Consider the following 19,266-nt stretch of genomic DNA (forward strand, 5'->3'; position numbering starts at 1 on the left):
CCAGGGAAGGTTATATGACACCAAGTAGCAAAATATTATCAGATGTGATGGTTTCAGTAAGAAGTGAATAGAGCAGTTTACTAGGCCAAACCAAAACTTAGAGAATATTCACAAAACCACCCTTGTAAAAGTGTTCAAAGGTACTAGTGCTACAGGGCATTGTTAATACTCAGAATGATAAAACTACTTCAGAAGAATAAAGTGTGCAGCACCCGGAGATCTCACAGTACAGAGTACTGCAAATATACAGTGCATACACCTGAGAAACAGATATTGTAACCTTGTATTTAATACAATAAAGGCTATGCTGTTTAAAGAAACTAAATATATTTGGATACTACTTGAAAGAGCCAAATATTATCACATACTGACACTTCACCTCTGTGCTGAGACCACTATCTGGGAGTTCCTTTTATGTAGGACATCATTACAACCCTTTCTACAAAGGTCCCATGGAATGTGGGATTGCTGTATATCTGTAATTCTAAACTCATTGTTCCCATAAAGGAAAAATAATCTGCTTTGTTTTTTAAATTATTGTACAGGTCATATGAAACCAAAATTTTACACATTCACATACACATAATGATACATATGCACACATGCACACATATATACACATACACACATATATACATAAACACACATCCACATGCAACATACATATATACACACATAAACATACACACAAATATAATGCATGCACATATACACACATTTTTTGTTCATGAATTTTTCCTTTCCTGTCTACATTTGACTCATAACTTGCAGCCCCAGTAATCAGTTTCTTAAGTTTCATGACCCAAAACATTATGTTGCAATTTTCTTTCTAAATTGTGTTAGGATTTTACACACTTCATACAAGAATTTTTTCAAGAACAAAATCAGCATTGAACAAACCTCAGAGTCATCCCTTGAATCTTCTAATTTCTGTAATATGGACATCTTATCTATACAATGCAGTCACAGAAAATTTATGAGAATATTAAAATTAAATATATATACTTGTATATATTTCACGTACAGTTTCTTTCCATTTTGATATTTTTATAATTTACTAATATTTTTAAAATGAGACAAAATTTTAGACAATTGTGTATTTTCAGGAAGACATTTTTCCCATGTGTTTATCTATGTATTTTTTAATTCACTTTAAATCCTGATCACAGCTCCCTCTCCTCCAAGATCCTGTCACACAGTCCCTTCCCCCAACCCTCCTCCTCCTCCTCTGAGAAGGGGGAGGCCCCCTTGCACATTAAGTCATCGCAGAACTAGTTTCATCCTCTCCCACAGAGTCCAGACAAGGCAATCCAATTAGGGAACTAGGATCCACAGGCAGGCATCAGAGTCAGGAATGACCCTCTCCCCCCACCCCCAACTATAGTTGTTGTAGGAGCCTAGCATTACTGTCCACTGAGAGGCTCCACCCAGCATCTGGCTGCAACAGATGAGAGACTCGTGACCAAACATCAGACAGAACTCTCGGAGTCTTGTGGTAGAATTGGAAGGATTGAGGGACCCAAAGGTTATAGGGACTCCACAAGAAAACCAACAGAGTCAAGTAGCCCTTGGGGACTCCCAGAGACTGAAACACCAACCAGGAAAGCATTTTTACAGTAGGAATTGAGTAAGAGGAAAATATTTAAAAGAAGTGATGCTGGGAAAAAGAATTTTATAAGCAACAATTACTCCCTTGAGAAATGAATATATTTTTAATCATTAAAAACTAAATATACTTGTAAACAAAAGTGATGTTTATTTGGGAACATGCACACTGTTAGTAGTGTTTGAGCATTGAACAATCTTCATGCATATCTTCAAGCATATCACTGTTGTTAGTGTTATCCCCACTATTACCATCAGTGAGACTGTCATTATTCAATTGCTTACAAGGACTCCTTTGGCTTCTTTTCCCCACTGGCTGCTCTGGTGCTTCTTCCTGTCATGAAAAACAAAGAAAACATAACCTCAGAAATGATATTTCTTCATTAATTCCTAACTATTCATTCCCTGTTACCAGTCACTAAGGTAAACATTTATAGTCTTTCAAGTTATAGGTACAATCCTGTGAGAAGCTGAAGATAAAAGAAATTAAGCTATGGCCATACTAATCACTGCTATGGTTCGTATATGCTGCAGCATAGTAGGGTTAGTAACTGCTTCTGTCCCTTTGGGGCTTGTGTACTATTTTCTGGTACCATGGAACCTAGACAGCAATAGTGGCACTCACATGTTGATGGTAACCAACAGCTATTTGACTGAACTCAAAGTCCCATTCAAAAGAAGGGAAATTATATGAGTGCATGTTTATCAATATTAGCCAATAGAAAAGAAGTTATCATCAGGGAAATGCAAATCAAAACAACCCTGAGATTCCACCTCACACCAGTCAGAATGGCTAAGATCAAAAATTCAGGTGACAGCAGATGCTGGCGAGGATGTGGAGAAAGAGGAACACTCCTCCATTGTTGGTGGGATTGCAAGCTTGTACAACCACTCTGGAAATCAGTCTGGCGGTTCCTCAGAAAATTGGACATAGTACTACCGGAGGATCCAGCAATACCTCTCCTGGGCATATATCCAGAAGATGTCCCAACCGGTAAAAAGGACACATGCTCCACTATGTTCATAGCAGCCCTATTTATAATAGCCAGAAGCTGGAAAGAACCCAGATGTCCCTCAACAGAGGAATGGATACAGAAATTATGGTACATTTACACAATGGAGTACTACTCAGCTATTAAAAAGAATGAATTTATGAAATTCCTAGCCAAATGGATGGACCTGGAGGGCATCATCTTGAGTGAAGTAACACAATCACAAAAGAACTCACACAATATGTATTCATTGATAAGTGGATATTAGCCCAAAACTTAGGATACCCAAGATATAAGATACAATTTGATAAACGCATGAAACTCAAGAAGAATGAAGACCAAAGTGTGGACACTGTGCACCTTCTTAGAATTGGGAACAAAACACCCAGGGAAGGAGTTACAGAGACAAAGTTCGTAGCTGTGATGAAAGGATGGACCATTTAGAGACTGCTGTATCCAGGGATCCGTCCCATAATCAGCTTCTAAACGCTGACACCATTGCATACACTAGCAAGATTTTGCTGAAAGGACCCAAATATAGCTGTCTCTTGTGAGACGATGCCGGGGCCTAGCAAACACAGGAGTGGATGTTCACAGTCAGCTATTGGATGTATCACAGGGCTCCCAATGGAGAAGCTAGAGAAAGTACCCAAGGAGCTAAAGGGATCTGCAACCCTGCAACCCTATTGTTGGAACAACATGATGTACTAACCAGAACCCTGGAGCTCTTGTCTCTAGCTGCATATGTATCGAAAGATGGCCTAGTCGGCCATCAATGGAAAGAGAGGCCCATTGGACTTGCAAACTTTATATGCCCCAATATAGGGGAATACCAGGGCCAAAAGAATGGGAATGGGTGGGTAGGGAAGTGGGGGGCGCTATGGGGGACTTTTGGGATAGTATTGGAAATGTAATTGAGGAAAATATGTAATAAAAATATTAAAAAAAAAATAAAAGTGATTCGAAAAAAAAGTTATTATTTTATAAAAAAAAAAAAAAAGAAGTTATCAATTTTTTTAGATGAGGGGCATGAAAAGGGACAGTGAGCTGGGATGGGTGGAGGACAAGAGAAAGCAATATAATTCTATTTTAATTTAAAATATATACATAACAAACAGACTAATTTCTACATACTGGTAAAGAAAATGTCATATGATAACAAAGGAGATATTAAATGATTGATTCACTAGTTCTGTTAAACTAAATTTAGCACAGACACATCACTCAAAGTTTTCTTTTTTCCAAAACAAAACCATTGGACAAACCTCAGAGTCCATACTTGAATCTTCAAATATCTGTGCAAAGTTCTTATCTAAACAATGTAGTAACAAAACAATTAGTGAGAACATTTGTCACATTGAATTTATAAATATATACATTTACATATCTTATGTCTACATTTTGATGTTTGTATATTTTAAAGAAATAAGACCTCAAGACAAAAATCTCAGATAATTCATTTTTTTTTAGGACATATCATTTTAGTAGAAGTGGGCAAGGAAAAATATTTAAAGAGAGTGATGTTTGCTTTGGGTCATGCACATGGGAACTTGCTAGAAGTGAGTATCAAACATTTTGTGCACATTTGCGAATTCATAATTTTACTACTGTTACGAGCATAATTGAAATTACCATTATTTGTCTTCTGACAATAATTCTCTTGGTTACATTTTTCTACTGGCTGCTTTCTTGCTTCTTCCTGTCATGAGAAACAAATATATATTTACATGCATGCATACACACATATATGTATGTGTATATATACACTTTTGGAAGGTATGCTTTTTTCATTCCCTCCATCACTCACTCATATCAGTCACTAAGATAAAGATATATACAATCTATTAAGTTATAGACCCAATCCTGTCAGAAGCTAAAGAAAAAAATGAGATTAACTTCTATATTGAAGTAGTTAGTCACATATGCTAACAAATAAAAAAATTACTCATCATATCTGTGGATGAAATTAAATCTATGACTGAAATAAATTTAGTAAGATACATCACTCATAGCTTCAAAACATAAATCAACGCACCTCAGAGTCCTCGGTTGAATCTTCGTCTGTCTGTGGTATGGATGTCTTATCTATAGAACAAAGTCACAGAAACATTAACGAAAACATTATTTACAGTCAAGTCACTACATATATTGAAAGATACATGAATGGCTATTAACATGTTGTACTGGCTATTTTTGTGTCAACTTGACACAGCTGGAGTTATCACAGAGAAAGGAGCTTCAGTTGAGGAAATGCCTCCATGAGATCCAACTGTAAGGCATTTTCTCAATTAGTGATCAAGGGGGAAAGGCCCCTTGTGGGTGGGACCATCTCTGGGCTGGTAGTCTTGGGTTCTATAAGAAAGCAGGCTGAGCAAGCCAGGGGAGGCAAGCCAGTAAAAGAACATCCCTCCATGGCCTCTGCATCAGCTCCTGCTTTCTGACCTGCTTGAGTTCCAGTCCTGACTTCCTTTGGTGATGAACAGCAGTATGGAAGTGTAAGCCGAATAAACCCTTTCCTCCCCAACTTGCTTCTTGGTCATGATGTTTGTGCAGGAATAGAAACCCTGGCTAAGACACATGTATACCATATCTCTATATGTTCATATTTTAATAAAGCAAAAAAACAAAATTTCAAACAGTAAAGCTTTTTCGGGAAGACATTTAAAAAGCTTATAAAGTCACAAAGGTTGTCTGAAGACATTTGCTTTGTGCTTTTTGTAAGAGTACATAGGAGTGAGACAATCTTGATGCACATTTGCAAATCTGTCACCTTTGTTATTGTTACCCTGTCATTATGTAATTGATATTATTATTATCTGTTTGCTTATGAGAACTCCCTGGGTTACCTTGTCCTAATGGTGGCTTTGTTTCTTCTTCCTATCATGAGAAACAAAAAAGATATATAACTTCAAGATTATATTTCTTCTGTCATCTTCTCTCTCAGTCAATGGTTCAGTCACTGAGACAAAAATATTTACATTCTAAACATCATAGACACAATCCTGTGAGAAGCTAACACAGATTAAGCTCTTGTCATGATGGACATTGTTATGGCTCATAGGTGTGGCAGCTCAATAGGACTACGTATTGCTTCCTTTGTCATCTTGTATTTTCTGGAGCTATGAAAGCTATATTGCAATAAGTGAAACTCATGTTTTGGTTGCAATGAATGGCTATCTAATGGGCCTTAAATCTCACTCAACAGATGGAAAATCATGCCTGATACTAGAAACCTATCCGTCATTTATAGGCCATGATTCTATGAAAGGGATCTACCACCACCACTTGGCTAGACCAGCATGATTCCTAATTGCATCTCAAATCTTATTCTACAACCCACAGATACGTGTGCCCTCATCAGAGAAGTCTTTCTTCACAGGAAATGGAAACCATCGATTAAACCATAACTGGACGTAACAATACAGAGACTAATAGATTGACTGTGGGAAGCCCACATCAAATAGATAATCTACATTACAGCTCCTGAATCGATGGCTGAAGGAACATTGATGAAGAGGGACCAGTAAGAATATGAGAGGCAGAATATCAGGAACTCTGCTGTAAAACAGTCTCCTAGAAACAGCTGTATAAACTAGACCAGAACATTGGTTATACCAATACGCATGCTCATCTGGAAGTGGAATATCTCATAGTGTTCCATCCTTACACAAAGTATTACAGGCTACTCATGACTGCTGAGAAAAGTGTCTCTCAAGGATGAGCCCTCGTACGGGTTAGCCACTAGAGAAAGGTTAGCTCTGAAACTACATACACCCAAACAACAACAAAAAAAAAGGCTCAACAGGTTGTATTTGTGTAGTGTGTGTGTGTGTGTGTGTGTTTTGTAGAGAGGAGATCTAGAGTGGGAAGTAATGGGAAAATTATGTGGTTCTATTAAAATTAAAAATTCATACAAATTTTAAGAAAGAGTCTTCAACCTCCGTATTCAAGCTTAGTTAGTGACATATGATAACACATGAAAAACTAATGGCTTAATTAGTTCTATAACTGAAATGAACGTACAGCAGCCAAAGCTTTTTAACAAAAAAGTTTTTTTTTTTGTCAAGAACAGAAATATTGCACAAACCTCAGTGGTCTCATCTGACTCTTCATCTCTCTGTGACTTGGGGTTCTCATCTATACAATATAATTACAGAAACATTAATAAGAATATTTGTTGCAGTGTATATTTATCCATATTTTATCCATATTTTAATGTTTGCATATTTTGATAAAATAAAACACGAAGGAAAAATTCAGAGAAGCAATATTTATCAGGAAGACACTGTTATGAATGGAAGACAGAAAGAAAAAAATACTCAAACCAATCGACCCTTGCTTGGATTGTGCACACTTGCACTCTGCCTTGTGGATGAGAATGCATCCCACCTTTGGTGGGCTCACCCAAGGTTTTCTCCATTTGTGATGATGCTGGCTGTGTGCTTCTCATGTAGCTTTTATTACACTTCAGTATGTCCCCTCCAGTCCTACCCTCTTTATAACTTTTATCATGAAGCCATGTTGGACTTGGTCAAAAGCTTTCTCTGTATCCATTAAGCATGAACCAATGAATTCTGTCATTAAGTCCACTTATGTGGCTTGACATTTATTGGCTTGAATGTGTTGAAACATCGCTGCCTCTCTTAAAAAAAGCCAGCATGGTCATGGTGGATAATCTTTTGGATGCGCGTCTTTTTCTGTTTGCAAGTATTTTATTGAATATTTTGTTATTTGAACCTATACCCATCAAAGATATTGGCCTTTAGTTTTATTTGTTGTTGTGTATTATGAGGTGTTGGTATTATAATGATACTGGCTTCATAAAAAGGAGTAGGAAGTGCTCCTTCCAGATTCTTTTGTTGTTGTTGTCTTTTGTGTTTGTTTTGTATAGTATAACAAAGATTGGGGATCTTTTTTAGAAATCTGGGAGAATTTTACTATGAATACATTTTGCTTTTATTTTTAAGGTGTAAGGCTTTAAAATATTTTTTTAAATCTCATTTGTTGTGGGTCTGTTTAGGTTGTTGTCTTCACAGTTTAATTTTGGTGGTTTGGCTGAATCTAGAAATCTTTTTCTCTTATATTTACCAACAGAGTGGGCTGTAGGTATTTTTTAATATCCCCTATAAACATTATAAATGACCTTAGAATCTCTATCCCTGTAATATATCACACTGTCCATTGCTGATTCTGTTAATTTGACTTCTCACTGGCACAGTGAAACCAATGAATTAGATCACTCTGAGTAGAAAGATTTACTGGGGATCAAACTGGCAAGGCTATCTCTTGGCGGGGGGGATAGAAAGGCAAAATGATGGGAAAGCAATCAGATTTAATAGGACATTCACCATGGTGTGGGTGTGGGTGTTGGGTGTCTTTGAGTAGATAAAGACTGTTTAATTGACCCAGAACTATATATCCTTGCCAGATACTACTGCTATGATAAAACCCCATGACCAAAGAACCTGGGAAGGAAAGGGTTTATTCAGTTTACATTTCCATCACTGAAGGAAGTCAGGACAGGAATTCAAACAAGGTAGGTATCTGAAGGCAGGAGCTGATGCAGAAGCCATGGAGGGGTGCTGCTTACTAGCCTGCTTCTGACTGCTTTCCTAAAGAACCCAGGCCCACCAGCTCAGGGGTGGCACCACCCACAGTGAGCTAAGCCCTTCCACATTAATCACTAATTAAGAACAGCAATGGCCTGTGCTGTAAGATCAAGAATCTACAAATGGGACCTCATAAAGTTGCAAAGCTTCTGTAGGGCAAAAGGTACTGTCAATAAGACAAAAAGGCCACCAACAGATTGGGAAAGGATCTTTACCAACCCTAAATCTGATAGGGGACTAATATCCAATATATACAAAGAGCTCAAGAAGCTGAACTCCAGAAATCCAAATAACCCCATTAAAAATGGGCTACAGAGCTAAACAAAGAATTCTCAACTGAGGAATACCTAAGGGCTGAGAACCACTTGAAAAAATGTTCAACATTCTTAATTATCAGGGAAATGCAAATCAAAACAACCCTGAGATTCCACATCACACCAGTCAGAATGGCTAGGATCAAAAATTCAGGTGACAGCAGATGCTGGCGAGGATGTGGAGAAAGAGGAACACTCCTCCATTACTGGTGGGATTGCAAGCTGGTACAACCACTCTGGAAATCAGTCTGGCATTTCCTCAGAAAACTGGACATAGTACTACTGGAAGATCCAACAATACTTCTCTTGGGCATATACCCAGAAGATGTTCTAATTGGTAATACGGACACATGCTCCACTATGTTCATAGCAGCCTTATTTATAAGAGCCAGTAGCTGGAAAGAACCCAGATGTCCCTAAACAGAGGAATGGATACAGAAAATATGGTACATTTACACAATGGAGTACTACTCAGCTATTAAAAACAATTAATGAAATTCTTTGGCAAATGGATGGATCTGGAGGATATTATCCTGCATGAGGTAACCCAATCACAAAAGAAGTCACTTGATATGCACTCACTGGTAAGTGGATATTAGCCCAGAAACCTAGAATACCCAAGATACAACTTCCAAAACACAAGAAAATCAAGAAGGAAGACCAACGTGTGGATACTTCATTCCTCCCTAGAATAGGGAATAAAATGGAAGGAGTTGCAGAGAAAAAGTTTGGAGCTAAGATGAAAGAATGGACCATCATCCAGAGACTGCCCCACCAGGGGATCCATCCCATAATCAGCCACCAAATGCAGATAGTATAGCAGAAGATGGCCTATTCGGCCATCATTTGGAAGAGAGGCCCCTTGGTCTAGCAAACTTTATATGCCCCAGTACAGGGGAACGTCTGTGCCAAGAAGTGGGAGTGAGTGGGTCAATAGTTGTGACACAGAACTAGCCAACCCAGGAGAGTTATTGATCTTTAGGACGAGATTAAGGGAGGTTCCTGGTAAACAGAAACCTACCAAACCTGACTCACAAGGAATGATGAATTTAAGCTATTCTTTAAACTACAGAAATCCTTCCTTTTACCTGCTCTGTTTAGGACATTGTCACCAGCACTACCATTTGAAGGGACCTACTTTAGACCAAACATTCACTTTATTATTATTTTTTTTTAATATTAGGCCAACAGTCTGTTGATTTTATCTTCTCAAAGATCCAGAATTCAGATTCATCAATCCTTTGTATTGTTTTGTCTCTATTACAATAATTTCTGTTCTGTTTGTTATTAATTCTTGACATTTACTAGATAAGGATTTGGATTGTTCTTGTTCTACATTCTTGAGCTACATCATTAAGTCATCTATACTCTTTCTGAGCCATAAATCCCCATCTGAGGACTTCTTTTAATGTGCTCCAGAGTTTTTGTGTTGTGTTTTCATTTTCACTTCCTTCCAAGAATGTTTTCATGGTTTTTTTTCCTTTAACCCATTCATCATTCAGTAATGATTCTTTTTCTCAGTAGTGAGTAATTATTCTCAGTGAGTTTATATACATACTAGAGATTTCTTTGCTCTCCATTTTAAGCTTTGTTGCATTATGGGTATACAGAAAAATATAGTTGATGTTTCAGCTGTTCAGAATTTAAGATGTTCTTTTGCTTTTTGTCCCAGGATATGGTCAGTCTACTGGAGAGATGTTTCATGGGCTGCTGGCTGAGAGGAATGTATACTTTTTGGAGTTTGTGTGGAATAGTCTGTGAATACACTTGTTAAATCCATTTGATGTGTGATATAATTTCTGATGTTTCTCCACTGACTTTTTATCCATATGATGTTTCTACTGAAGAAAGGGAGATATTTAAATCACCTACTGCTAATTTGTTAATATTAATCTTTAATGATAAATGTCTTTATTGGTAATAGCATACTTTTTATGAAATTCAGTACAACAGAGCTTGGTGTATACATATTGTCTTGGTTAGCTGTTCCCTTGATTAGAATGAAATACCCCTCTGATTAGTTTCAGTTTAAAGTCTATGTTGTAGGACATTAGGATAGCACTTGTCTGTTTGCTGATTCTACTTGATTGGAGTACTTTACTCCAGTTGTTCCCTCTAAGGTAGTGCCTGTCTGTAAAACTGAGGTGTGCTGCTTGTAGACAACACACAGATGGATTTCATTTCTTGATCCATGCAGCCAACCTGTGTCTTTTGATTGGAGAATTAAGGGCATTAATATTCAAAGGTTTTGATGAAATGTGTGATTAAGTTCATCCTGTTGTTTATTTTTGCTATTGTTTGGTTCTCAGTGTATTTTGTGTTTCAATTATTGTAGCTGTGTTTGTTTTCTTTCTAAAGTCTCTTGACTATACCCATTCCTTTCTTCAAGAGAAATATTTCTTCCTACATTTTCTTTTGGTTTGGTCTGTTGGGTATAAAGTTTTCAGGCTGTTTTTATCACGAAGAGTTTTTCTATCTTCTTCAACTATGGCAGATAGTTTTGCTGGAAACACTAGTCCAAGATGACAGTCATGTTCTTTTAAGAGTAGTTATGTGCTGTTCCAGGCTTTTATGGCTCTCATAATTTCCACTGAAAAATCAGCTGCTACTATTCTGATGTGACTTGTGATTTTTTTCTCTTTTATCTTTCAATACTCTTTGTTGCGTGATATACATAGAGTTTTAAATATGATATATCCTGGGGAGTTTCTTTTCTGGTTTTAGTTGGTATCTGTATGGGTATATCCTTAGTTTGGAGAGATTTTCCTCTATGATCTTGTTGAAGATCTGGCCTATGCCATTGACCTGGGATTTTTCTCATTCTTCTACTCCTACAATTCAAGTTTTTGTCTTTTTAACAGTGAGCCACATTTCCTGAATATTCATCTCTTGTGGTTTGTTTCTTTTCTTTTCTTTTTAAAAATTTTCCTGTGATTTTTCTTGTGTAGGTTATATTCTTCATTTTTGAGCCCTTATTTTCTATCTTCTGTTTGATTCATTTGGCCTGTAAAGCCTCCCCTTGACTTTTCCAGCTGGGCTATTCGAGTTTTCAATTTCATCTACAGTTTACCTTGAGTTTTCTTCAACGATTCTATTTATTTGATTCTATTTTAGAACCCTGAATTTTCCTCGTCATTGGTCAGACATTGACTCCCTTTGACTTCATTGAGCTGTTTTTTTGTGTCTTCTTTGAATTCCTTGAATACTTTGCAAAAGTTTATGGTTATTATTTCAAATTCTCTGTCCTGGTTTCATATATGTAATTCTCAGTAGTAAACACTTCTACAAGACTGGTATATATGCAGGGAGGATGAATGCTGTCTTAATGTTTCATTTTGTTTGTAGTTTTCATATGAGCTCTGGGCATGTAGAGTTCTTTTGTGAGTTTTGTTTATAATACAGACACATCAGATGTGTCCTGCTGGCTCCCAAAGTTGAATATGGCTTAAGCCGAATGAAGTCAAGTGAAGAAAAGGAGGTGGATTGGCATGCAAGACATGCATTCCGGTTTTTGCATAGAGTATGAAGATAGATCTGGAGGTTGAATCGTGTGTGAAGGGGAGGGTGAGGCAAACTCACCATGCTAGTCCCTGGCAAAGAAGTGCACGACCTGACTCAGCCGAAAGTTTGGATGTGGTTGTTACTAGAGGAGCCTACAGGTTGGGAGTGGGTAGAATAGGTCTTGATTGGAGCCTGTAAAGTGGGGCAGTGGAAGCAGGGTTAGCCAGTCTAGACTGGAACACAAGATGTAGGAGTCTGGCTATATCTGGGGGCTTGGAAAGATTACACAGAGGGAAAAATCAAGTAGACTCTCAGAGCTAGATTCTGAGAAAGATGTGTAAAATCTGGCTGGGCAGAGGCTAGAATTATCTGTCCTGGATTTATTGCCATTTGGTACTTGAGCATAAAACAATTTTCCTGTACATTTGCCAATTTATCATTTTGGCATTTTTGTTTATCTCTGTTATCAGGACTGAAGTTATCATCTGTTTGCTGACAAGAAGGACTTCCTTGTTTACCTTTTCCCAAGGGTTGCTCTGTCGCTGCTCCCTTTCATGAAAAACAAAGAAAACAAAAACTTTAGAAATTATGGTTCTTCACTCTCTCCATTACCCATTCAAAGTATCAGCCACTAAAACAAAAATATTTAGTCTGCTAAGTTATAGACAGATAAAAGAGATTAACTTCTATATTAGAGTCAGTAACACTTGATAAGGAATGAAAAATAAGTTTAAGTCATGAGATGAGTTACTGAAATAGATTTACTATAGACAAATTATTCACAGTATTTTTTTCAAGAACAAAAACAGCATTGGACAAACCTTGGAGTCCTCAGTAAAGTCTTCGTCTTCGTGGAATGAGGACAGCTTATCTGTACAATGTAGTCACAGAGACATTAAAGAGTGCTTTTGTTACAGTGAAGTTAAATATTCATACTTAAAGATATATTGTACATGTGTGTTGCATGCATCTTATCACTACATTTTAATGTTTGTATATTTTGATAAAAAGGACAAAATTTGATATGTTTGAGGCATTTGCAGGAAGACATTGTTATAGTAAGAACAAAGCAAGAAAAGCTATTTAAAAGCAATGCTTATTTGAAAATATGCACACTGTACTTTTTTTGTATCATGATGGGACTTGAACATAAAAACTTTTCACACAAACTTGTGAATTTACCATTGTTACTGCTGTTAGTCCTCCCATTAGCGTAGGTGACACTGTCATTATTCATTTGCTTACTGGAAGGATCCTCTTGGTTACTTCTCCCTGCAGACTGCTTCATTTCTTCTACCTGTCATGAAAAAAAAGAAAGAAAGAAAGAAAAAGAAAGTTGAGAAACTACATATCTTCATTCATTCTCTCCATCGCTCACCCACTGCGTCAGTCATTAAAGCAAACATACTTATATTCTGTTGAGTTGTGCACACAATCCTGTGGGACGCTTTCTCCAAGTAGAGTGACTTGTGATATCAGTGACTCGTGATAACAAATGAGAAAAGTTTGGTTCATTATTTCTATCACTGAAGTGAACTTACTACAATCACATAAGGAAAAATCCATTCTTCCTGTGAAGCTTAGGAAATGTTCTAAGCATGACATCATAATTTGAAAGACAGAGAAAGCAGACAGGGAGAGTGCACAGGGCCTTGGACATGAAGACCCATGAGCAGAAAATAGACTACAGTTATGGTGGTGAGCGGAATTGATCAAATAGGAAGATCAAGGCCAAATCACCAGAGAAACATCTCATTCTGGTTAGAAGATGCTCACACCTCTTCACCGTACAGGCAATTCATACAATAAGAACTGAGATATTTCAGAAAAAACAATTATATACATGTCTCACTTGCAACTATGTAAGGGTAGATGTCCATCACATAAGGAGGAAGCGTAAGAAAAATACTTCAAAATAGTTGATGACAGGCCAGCAAAACAGAGAAAAGTGTGTGATGCACAAGGCTGCCCTATCTGAGCTCAATTCTCAGTGTGTTGAGTGGAGAGAGTAGACTCCCAAAGTTGTACTGTGACATTCACAGGCATGCAATAGCATGTGTATATTCATGCACACATATAGTGAAGAGGAGGAGGAACAGGAGGAGGAGGAAGAGGATAGAGGTTGTAAATGTAGTCAATTTTGTATGATATAAAATCTGATAATCTGATAGAAAGCCAAGAGTGAAATTGTGAGGAGGGCTTGAGTTCAGCATCTCCACAGCTTCAGTTCATGATATTCACTAGATAGTACTTTTGATAAAGGGAAAATAGAGGTCAACGTACAATAATAGAGTCAGGCAAATGTAAGGACAATCTATTCTGTTTCAGAGAGAGAAAACACGTCACTCAGCAGTCCTGAACACAGGTCTGCACTAGAACGTTAGGAGATGTTAGATGGCATCGTTCAGACCATGCATATGAGTGAAGGGGCAAATATGTGTAAAGATATATAATTCTTCTGCCGTGATTAATGTGTACGATTAAGATGCTAAGAAAAACAGAGAAGGCAAAAGAAAAAAAAGGAAATAATGTCTTTTTTGCCAGCTTTTGTTTCATGTCTATAAAATGCAGATATATTAACATATATAATTTCTGATATCCAGGATACAAAACAAATATGCATACTAAATTTTGTGGAAAATATTTCAGTATAAAAATATTCCCCAAGAAAAATCTTTTTTTTTGGATCTAGAGTGAAAGCTCAGTCCAGGAGATGTAACCCATACCCAACATGGCTTGTGTGATGAAGAACCTGAGACTAGACAGCCCATGGACCCAGAGTCAAACCAAATAATACTGGCCAAAATTTAAATAATAAAACACTGTAGTTATGTTTAGTGACTCCTAATGACATTCTGCTATAGTCATAGATCAGTGCCTTGTTCAGCCATCATCGAAGAAGCTTTCCTTCTGCAGCAGATGGGAACAAATACAGAGACCCATAGCCAGGCTCAGCCTTAAATGAGATGTCTCCATCAAATCCCTCCCCTCAGGGAGCAGGGAACCTTGTGGAAGAGGAGGTTAAACAATATGTGAGCCAGAGGGGATGGGATAGAGGACATCAAGAAAGCAAGGCCCTGTAAATCAACCGCGCATCTCTCCTATGAGCTCAGAGTCTGAACCAGCAGGCACAGGGCCTGCATGGGCCTATACCAGGTCCGCTGTGGTTATAGTATGGCTTCCAGTTTAATGTTGTTATGGGATTCTTGAGTGTGCAAACTTGTGAGTATGTTTCTTGTGTCCCCTTCTGGGTTCTTTTCCCTCTGTTTGTCTTATCCAGCTTCAATGTGATAATTTTTGTCTTGTCTTATTACATTTTATTTTGTTTTGTTTAAGAGAAATGAACGAATAAACAAATGAATGAATGAAAACCTAGTCACTATGGTGAAAATTAACAACTGAACTTATTTATACCTTATAGGAGAGGGAAAAACAGTTTTCTTCAATGGAGTGAGATTGGGTATATCAAACACTCCAGGGCAAGTCTCATGTTCAGGCATAGCTGAGCAAAGATCAATGAACTCAACAGTTTTTATTTGTGTGTGTGTGCTTGCCTGCGTGTGTGCATGTGTGTATGTGTGTCTGTCTGTGTGTGTGTGCATGCACATGTGCATGCATGCTTTTGTTTGTATAGAGTTTTTTGTTTGTTTAGTGCACATGTGTTGTCAACTATGACTGTGTGTGCTGCAGGCCAGGGATCAGATCTCTAATCAGCACGTCCTCACGCTCATCCAACATTTTATCCTCAGAGCAATGTCCCTAGCCTTCACTAAACAATTATCTGAATCCAAACAGTCTTTTTTAAACTTACTTTTTTGATACCTAGTATTTCTGTCTTTTTGAGATATGGTCTCACTATTATACAGGTGTGGCTGTCCTGGGGTTTACTATGCAGACCAGGCTAGTATCAAATTTAAAAGATCTACCTCCTTTACCTCTTGAGTGCTGGGATTAAGGGTGTATTCAACCATGCTCAGCAGTATGTTCAAAATAATAAGATGTTGAGAAATTTATAATTCTTTGAAATTCCACATAATGTATTTCTATGTTTGTGTTTCACTAAATTTGAATAAACTTGCTTCTCTTTGCATGATATATATTAACTCAAGCTGAATAATGCACAACTTCAGCTTTTATTACTATTTTATTCATGCGAGTTTGGATTAAACTATGTAAGTGGCTTCCATCGTGCATGTTCAATAAACACAGGTAATCATGTAATAATCATATAAATTTTGCTCCTTCCATGAGAGAAGGGGTGCAGGTTCTGCTGACTCTCATGTAGGATGATTGACGGAGGGCGGCCCCACTTGGCTCCTGACCAGAAACATCTAACTCAACTGGGCACTATCAGAGATTACGGTGGACTGACAAATCAGACACTGAAGAACTACGGCGGTAAGGGAACATTGAAACTGTGAGTGCTTGTGTGTGGAAGGTAAGAAGAGAAAAAACACAAAAATAACAAACAAACAAACAAACAAACAAACAAACAAGCGAAAAATCCACCAAACAGAATGAAAAAGTTTTATACTTCAATTCAAATCATGTGTTATGATAGTGTCATGTCTGCACAAAGTATAATCCACATGCCCTATGAAAACCTTAGAGATAGCATTGGGAACTATTCGCCTTTAGTCTATATAAATGATCCAAAGTCAATAGAGAGGGAAAGACAGAATCCAAACTGTCACCTGGGTGACACTGACAATGTAAAGCCACAAATTCCCAACCACGGGGGGTTGTGGCCACTTTTTTGCTTGAAACTGATACAGATGCCATGAACTCCCTAATGTTCAAAATTGTTACTGTCCAGCCACAAGACACATTTAACTCTACCTTTTATCATTTAAAGAGGTTATCTAACAAAAGACCAAAGATAAACAACAACAACAAAATGCCATAAAGCTGAGCATAAAATTTGATAAGAGGCTACTGGTAGAACAGAACTCTCTAAGCTTTATAATTACATAGAATTTTTTTTAAAAAAAGAAAAAGAAAAACTAGAACTTTCTAGAAGATTACTTGAAGGTGTTTGCATTTGGCTGGTGCTACACTAGTAAACAGAAGAAAGCATTAAATGAGAAATTAAATGTTTCCTTACCACAAGTTGTGCTTGTCCAGTGCCACCTTCATCATCACCACCATCCTCATCATCACCGTCCTCATCATTACCACCCTCATCATCGCCACCCTCGTCATCACCATCATCACCATCCTCATCATCGCCGTCGTCATCCTCCTCCTCCTCACCTCCCTTCTGTTCTTCTTCCGATGACACTTCGATGACCTCCTCTACAGACAAATCTATATATTTTGTGAGAATCAGCATTAAAAATAATGCAAAATAATAGTCCCTGCATCAATATCTAGAAATGCTTAAAATCAGTAATGGTAAAATATGTTTTTATTTTCCCAAGGAACGCACAGTAACCTTAAGCCTTACCATCTGACAGGCTCTGACATTACCCATTCAGATTCCGTCTAATGCCTCAAGTCATCCTTGATGATGGCTCTCGCTAGAGAAGCAGGTGGTGCTTTGCTCAGGGGTACCACAGCACCCGGTTGGAATCTCTACTCATTGTGTTAACTCCTGCAAACTACTTCTTTGTGTGTCTATACATTTCACCCTCAGACTGGAGTGGGCAATCTTTTCAGTCACCTAAGTATATACTTTCTTGGTTTTGCTCAAGAATCAGTGGATGTGCACCCAGTCCTTTTTTGAAAGTGTACCTGAATGTACCATGGACATCTTTCCTTGAGACAATGCCTGATCTGAAATTGAAAAAGCAACTTTAGGCAGACAGAGGGCAGGAAAGGATGAGACATGGACAATGACAGTAATGGATTTAGAGGAATGGTTAAGAGAGGACAGAAATGCCAGTAACACTAGAGAAAAGAGCTATGGAGAGATTCCTGCAGAGGAAGACTGTGAGAGTCGCGTAGCTTTGAGAAGCTATGTTAACTTAGTCATGTCACATTGTGTACTCTAAAAGTGATAAAGAACAGGCATACGTGGAGAAAGAATGAGTGGAGGCAGATGAATTCAGAGAAGAAAATAAGGCAGAGATTTAAAAAAAAAAGGTAAAGGGCAGACACAGAGGTAGCATTCTCAAAAATATTGAGGGATAATATTAGTGGCAAGAGAGTGATTTCGTTAAATGAAAAATGCACAAATCTGAAATCCTGAAGTACAAAAAACTAGTAATTATTGTGGAAGAGTAGACAGTCAGGCAGACAGACAGATGGGTAGACAGACAGACAGACAGACAGACAGACAGGTAGATAGATAGATAGATAGATAGATAGATAGATAGATAGATAGATAGATAGATAGATAGATAGATAGAGACAGATAACAATTATGTAGATAGATAGAGATGATATGAATGTAGAAATACTCAAATGTCTGTAATTATTCTATGTTGCCCATTATTTCTACTCCATTGCAAATTTTGAGGACATTCTTTTAACTTTTGGTGTAAGTGTTCTGCTCTAAGTTGCTACAAAGCTGAGCAATAATAATAATAATGAGTAAGAGAAGGTCTGAGGACTAACACACACAGAGAAGCCTGTGCAATATCAATGGGGAAGTCCTGGGATGTTCCCAGAGTGTAAAGGAAGGAAGCCATAGAGCAAACACAACAGGTGAAGAAATAAGAGTATTTGGATTTATAGCATACTCAAAAGTCTACAACGTTATATCTGATGATTGTTACACAACAGTAACGGATTTCACAGCACTAAACACCTATAGAATGTAGTCTCAATTTAGGCCAAGATTAGAAATGGACTATATGGACAATTGAATGGTTCTGTGTTTTCATTCTTTTTTTTCAAAAACAATTTATTAGGTGTTTTCTTCATTTACATTTCAAATGCTATCCCGAAAGTCCTCTATACCTTCACCCCGCCCTGATCCACAACCCACCCACTCCTGCTTCCTGGCCCTGGAATTCCCCTGTACTGGGGCATATAATCTCTTCAAGACTGAGGGCCTCGCCTCTCATTGATGACCGACTAGGCCATCTTCTACTACATATTCAACTAGACATGTGAGCTCTGGGGGTACTGGTTAGTTCATATTGTTGTTCCTCTTATAGAGTGGCAAACCCCTTCAGCTCCGTGGGTATTTTCTCTAGCTCCTCCGTTTGGGGGCCCTATGTTCCATCCAATAGATGACTGTGAGCATCCACTTCTGTATTTGCTAGGCACTGGCACAGCCTCACAAGTGACAGCTATATC

The 19,266-nt window shown here is 37.8% G+C and overlaps 2 protein-coding genes across 5 annotated transcripts in view; both read right to left on the reverse strand.

The window, feature by feature from the left end:
* The window catches only part of LOC110289830 (uncharacterized), a 153,161-nt gene extending 151,227 nt beyond the window's left edge, over positions 1-1,934 (reverse strand). Inside the window, exons 1-2 of the mRNA XM_085834804.1 lie at positions 1,891-1,934; positions 901-950 (exon numbers count right to left, since the gene is read on the reverse strand). Coding sequence (XP_085690930.1) covers positions 901-945 — 45 coding nt within the window. The 5' untranslated portion in view covers positions 946-950; positions 1,891-1,934. The remainder of the gene's footprint in view (positions 1-900; positions 951-1,890) is intronic.
* Positions 1,716-19,266, reverse strand: part of LOC147005902 (uncharacterized) — a 59,247-nt gene continuing 41,696 nt past the window's right edge. For 2 of the 4 annotated variants that reach the window (XM_085834807.1, XM_021156225.3), the window contains exons 17-26: positions 17,126-17,328; positions 13,204-13,318; positions 12,843-12,892; positions 12,540-12,570; positions 6,685-6,734; positions 5,444-5,474; positions 4,633-4,682; positions 4,230-4,296; positions 3,863-3,909; positions 1,717-1,939 (exon numbers count right to left, since the gene is read on the reverse strand). In XM_085834807.1, coding sequence (XP_085690933.1) covers positions 1,778-1,939; positions 3,863-3,909; positions 4,230-4,296; positions 4,633-4,682; positions 5,444-5,474; positions 6,685-6,734; positions 12,540-12,570; positions 12,843-12,892; positions 13,204-13,318; positions 17,126-17,328 — 806 coding nt within the window. In that variant the 3' untranslated portion in view covers positions 1,717-1,777. Of the gene's footprint in view, positions 1,940-3,862; positions 3,910-4,229; positions 4,297-4,632; positions 4,683-5,443; positions 5,475-6,684; positions 6,735-12,539; positions 12,571-12,842; positions 12,893-13,203; positions 13,319-17,125; positions 17,329-19,266 lie in introns of all 4 variants that reach the window. The other 2 variants (XM_085834806.1, XM_085834805.1) reach the window with 2 other exon arrangements.

This window comes from Mus caroli, unplaced genomic scaffold (assembly GCF_978045245.1).
Source record: "Mus caroli unplaced genomic scaffold, Mus_caroli_1 scaffold_2, whole genome shotgun sequence".
Lineage (NCBI taxonomy): Eukaryota > Metazoa > Chordata > Mammalia > Rodentia > Muridae > Mus > Mus caroli.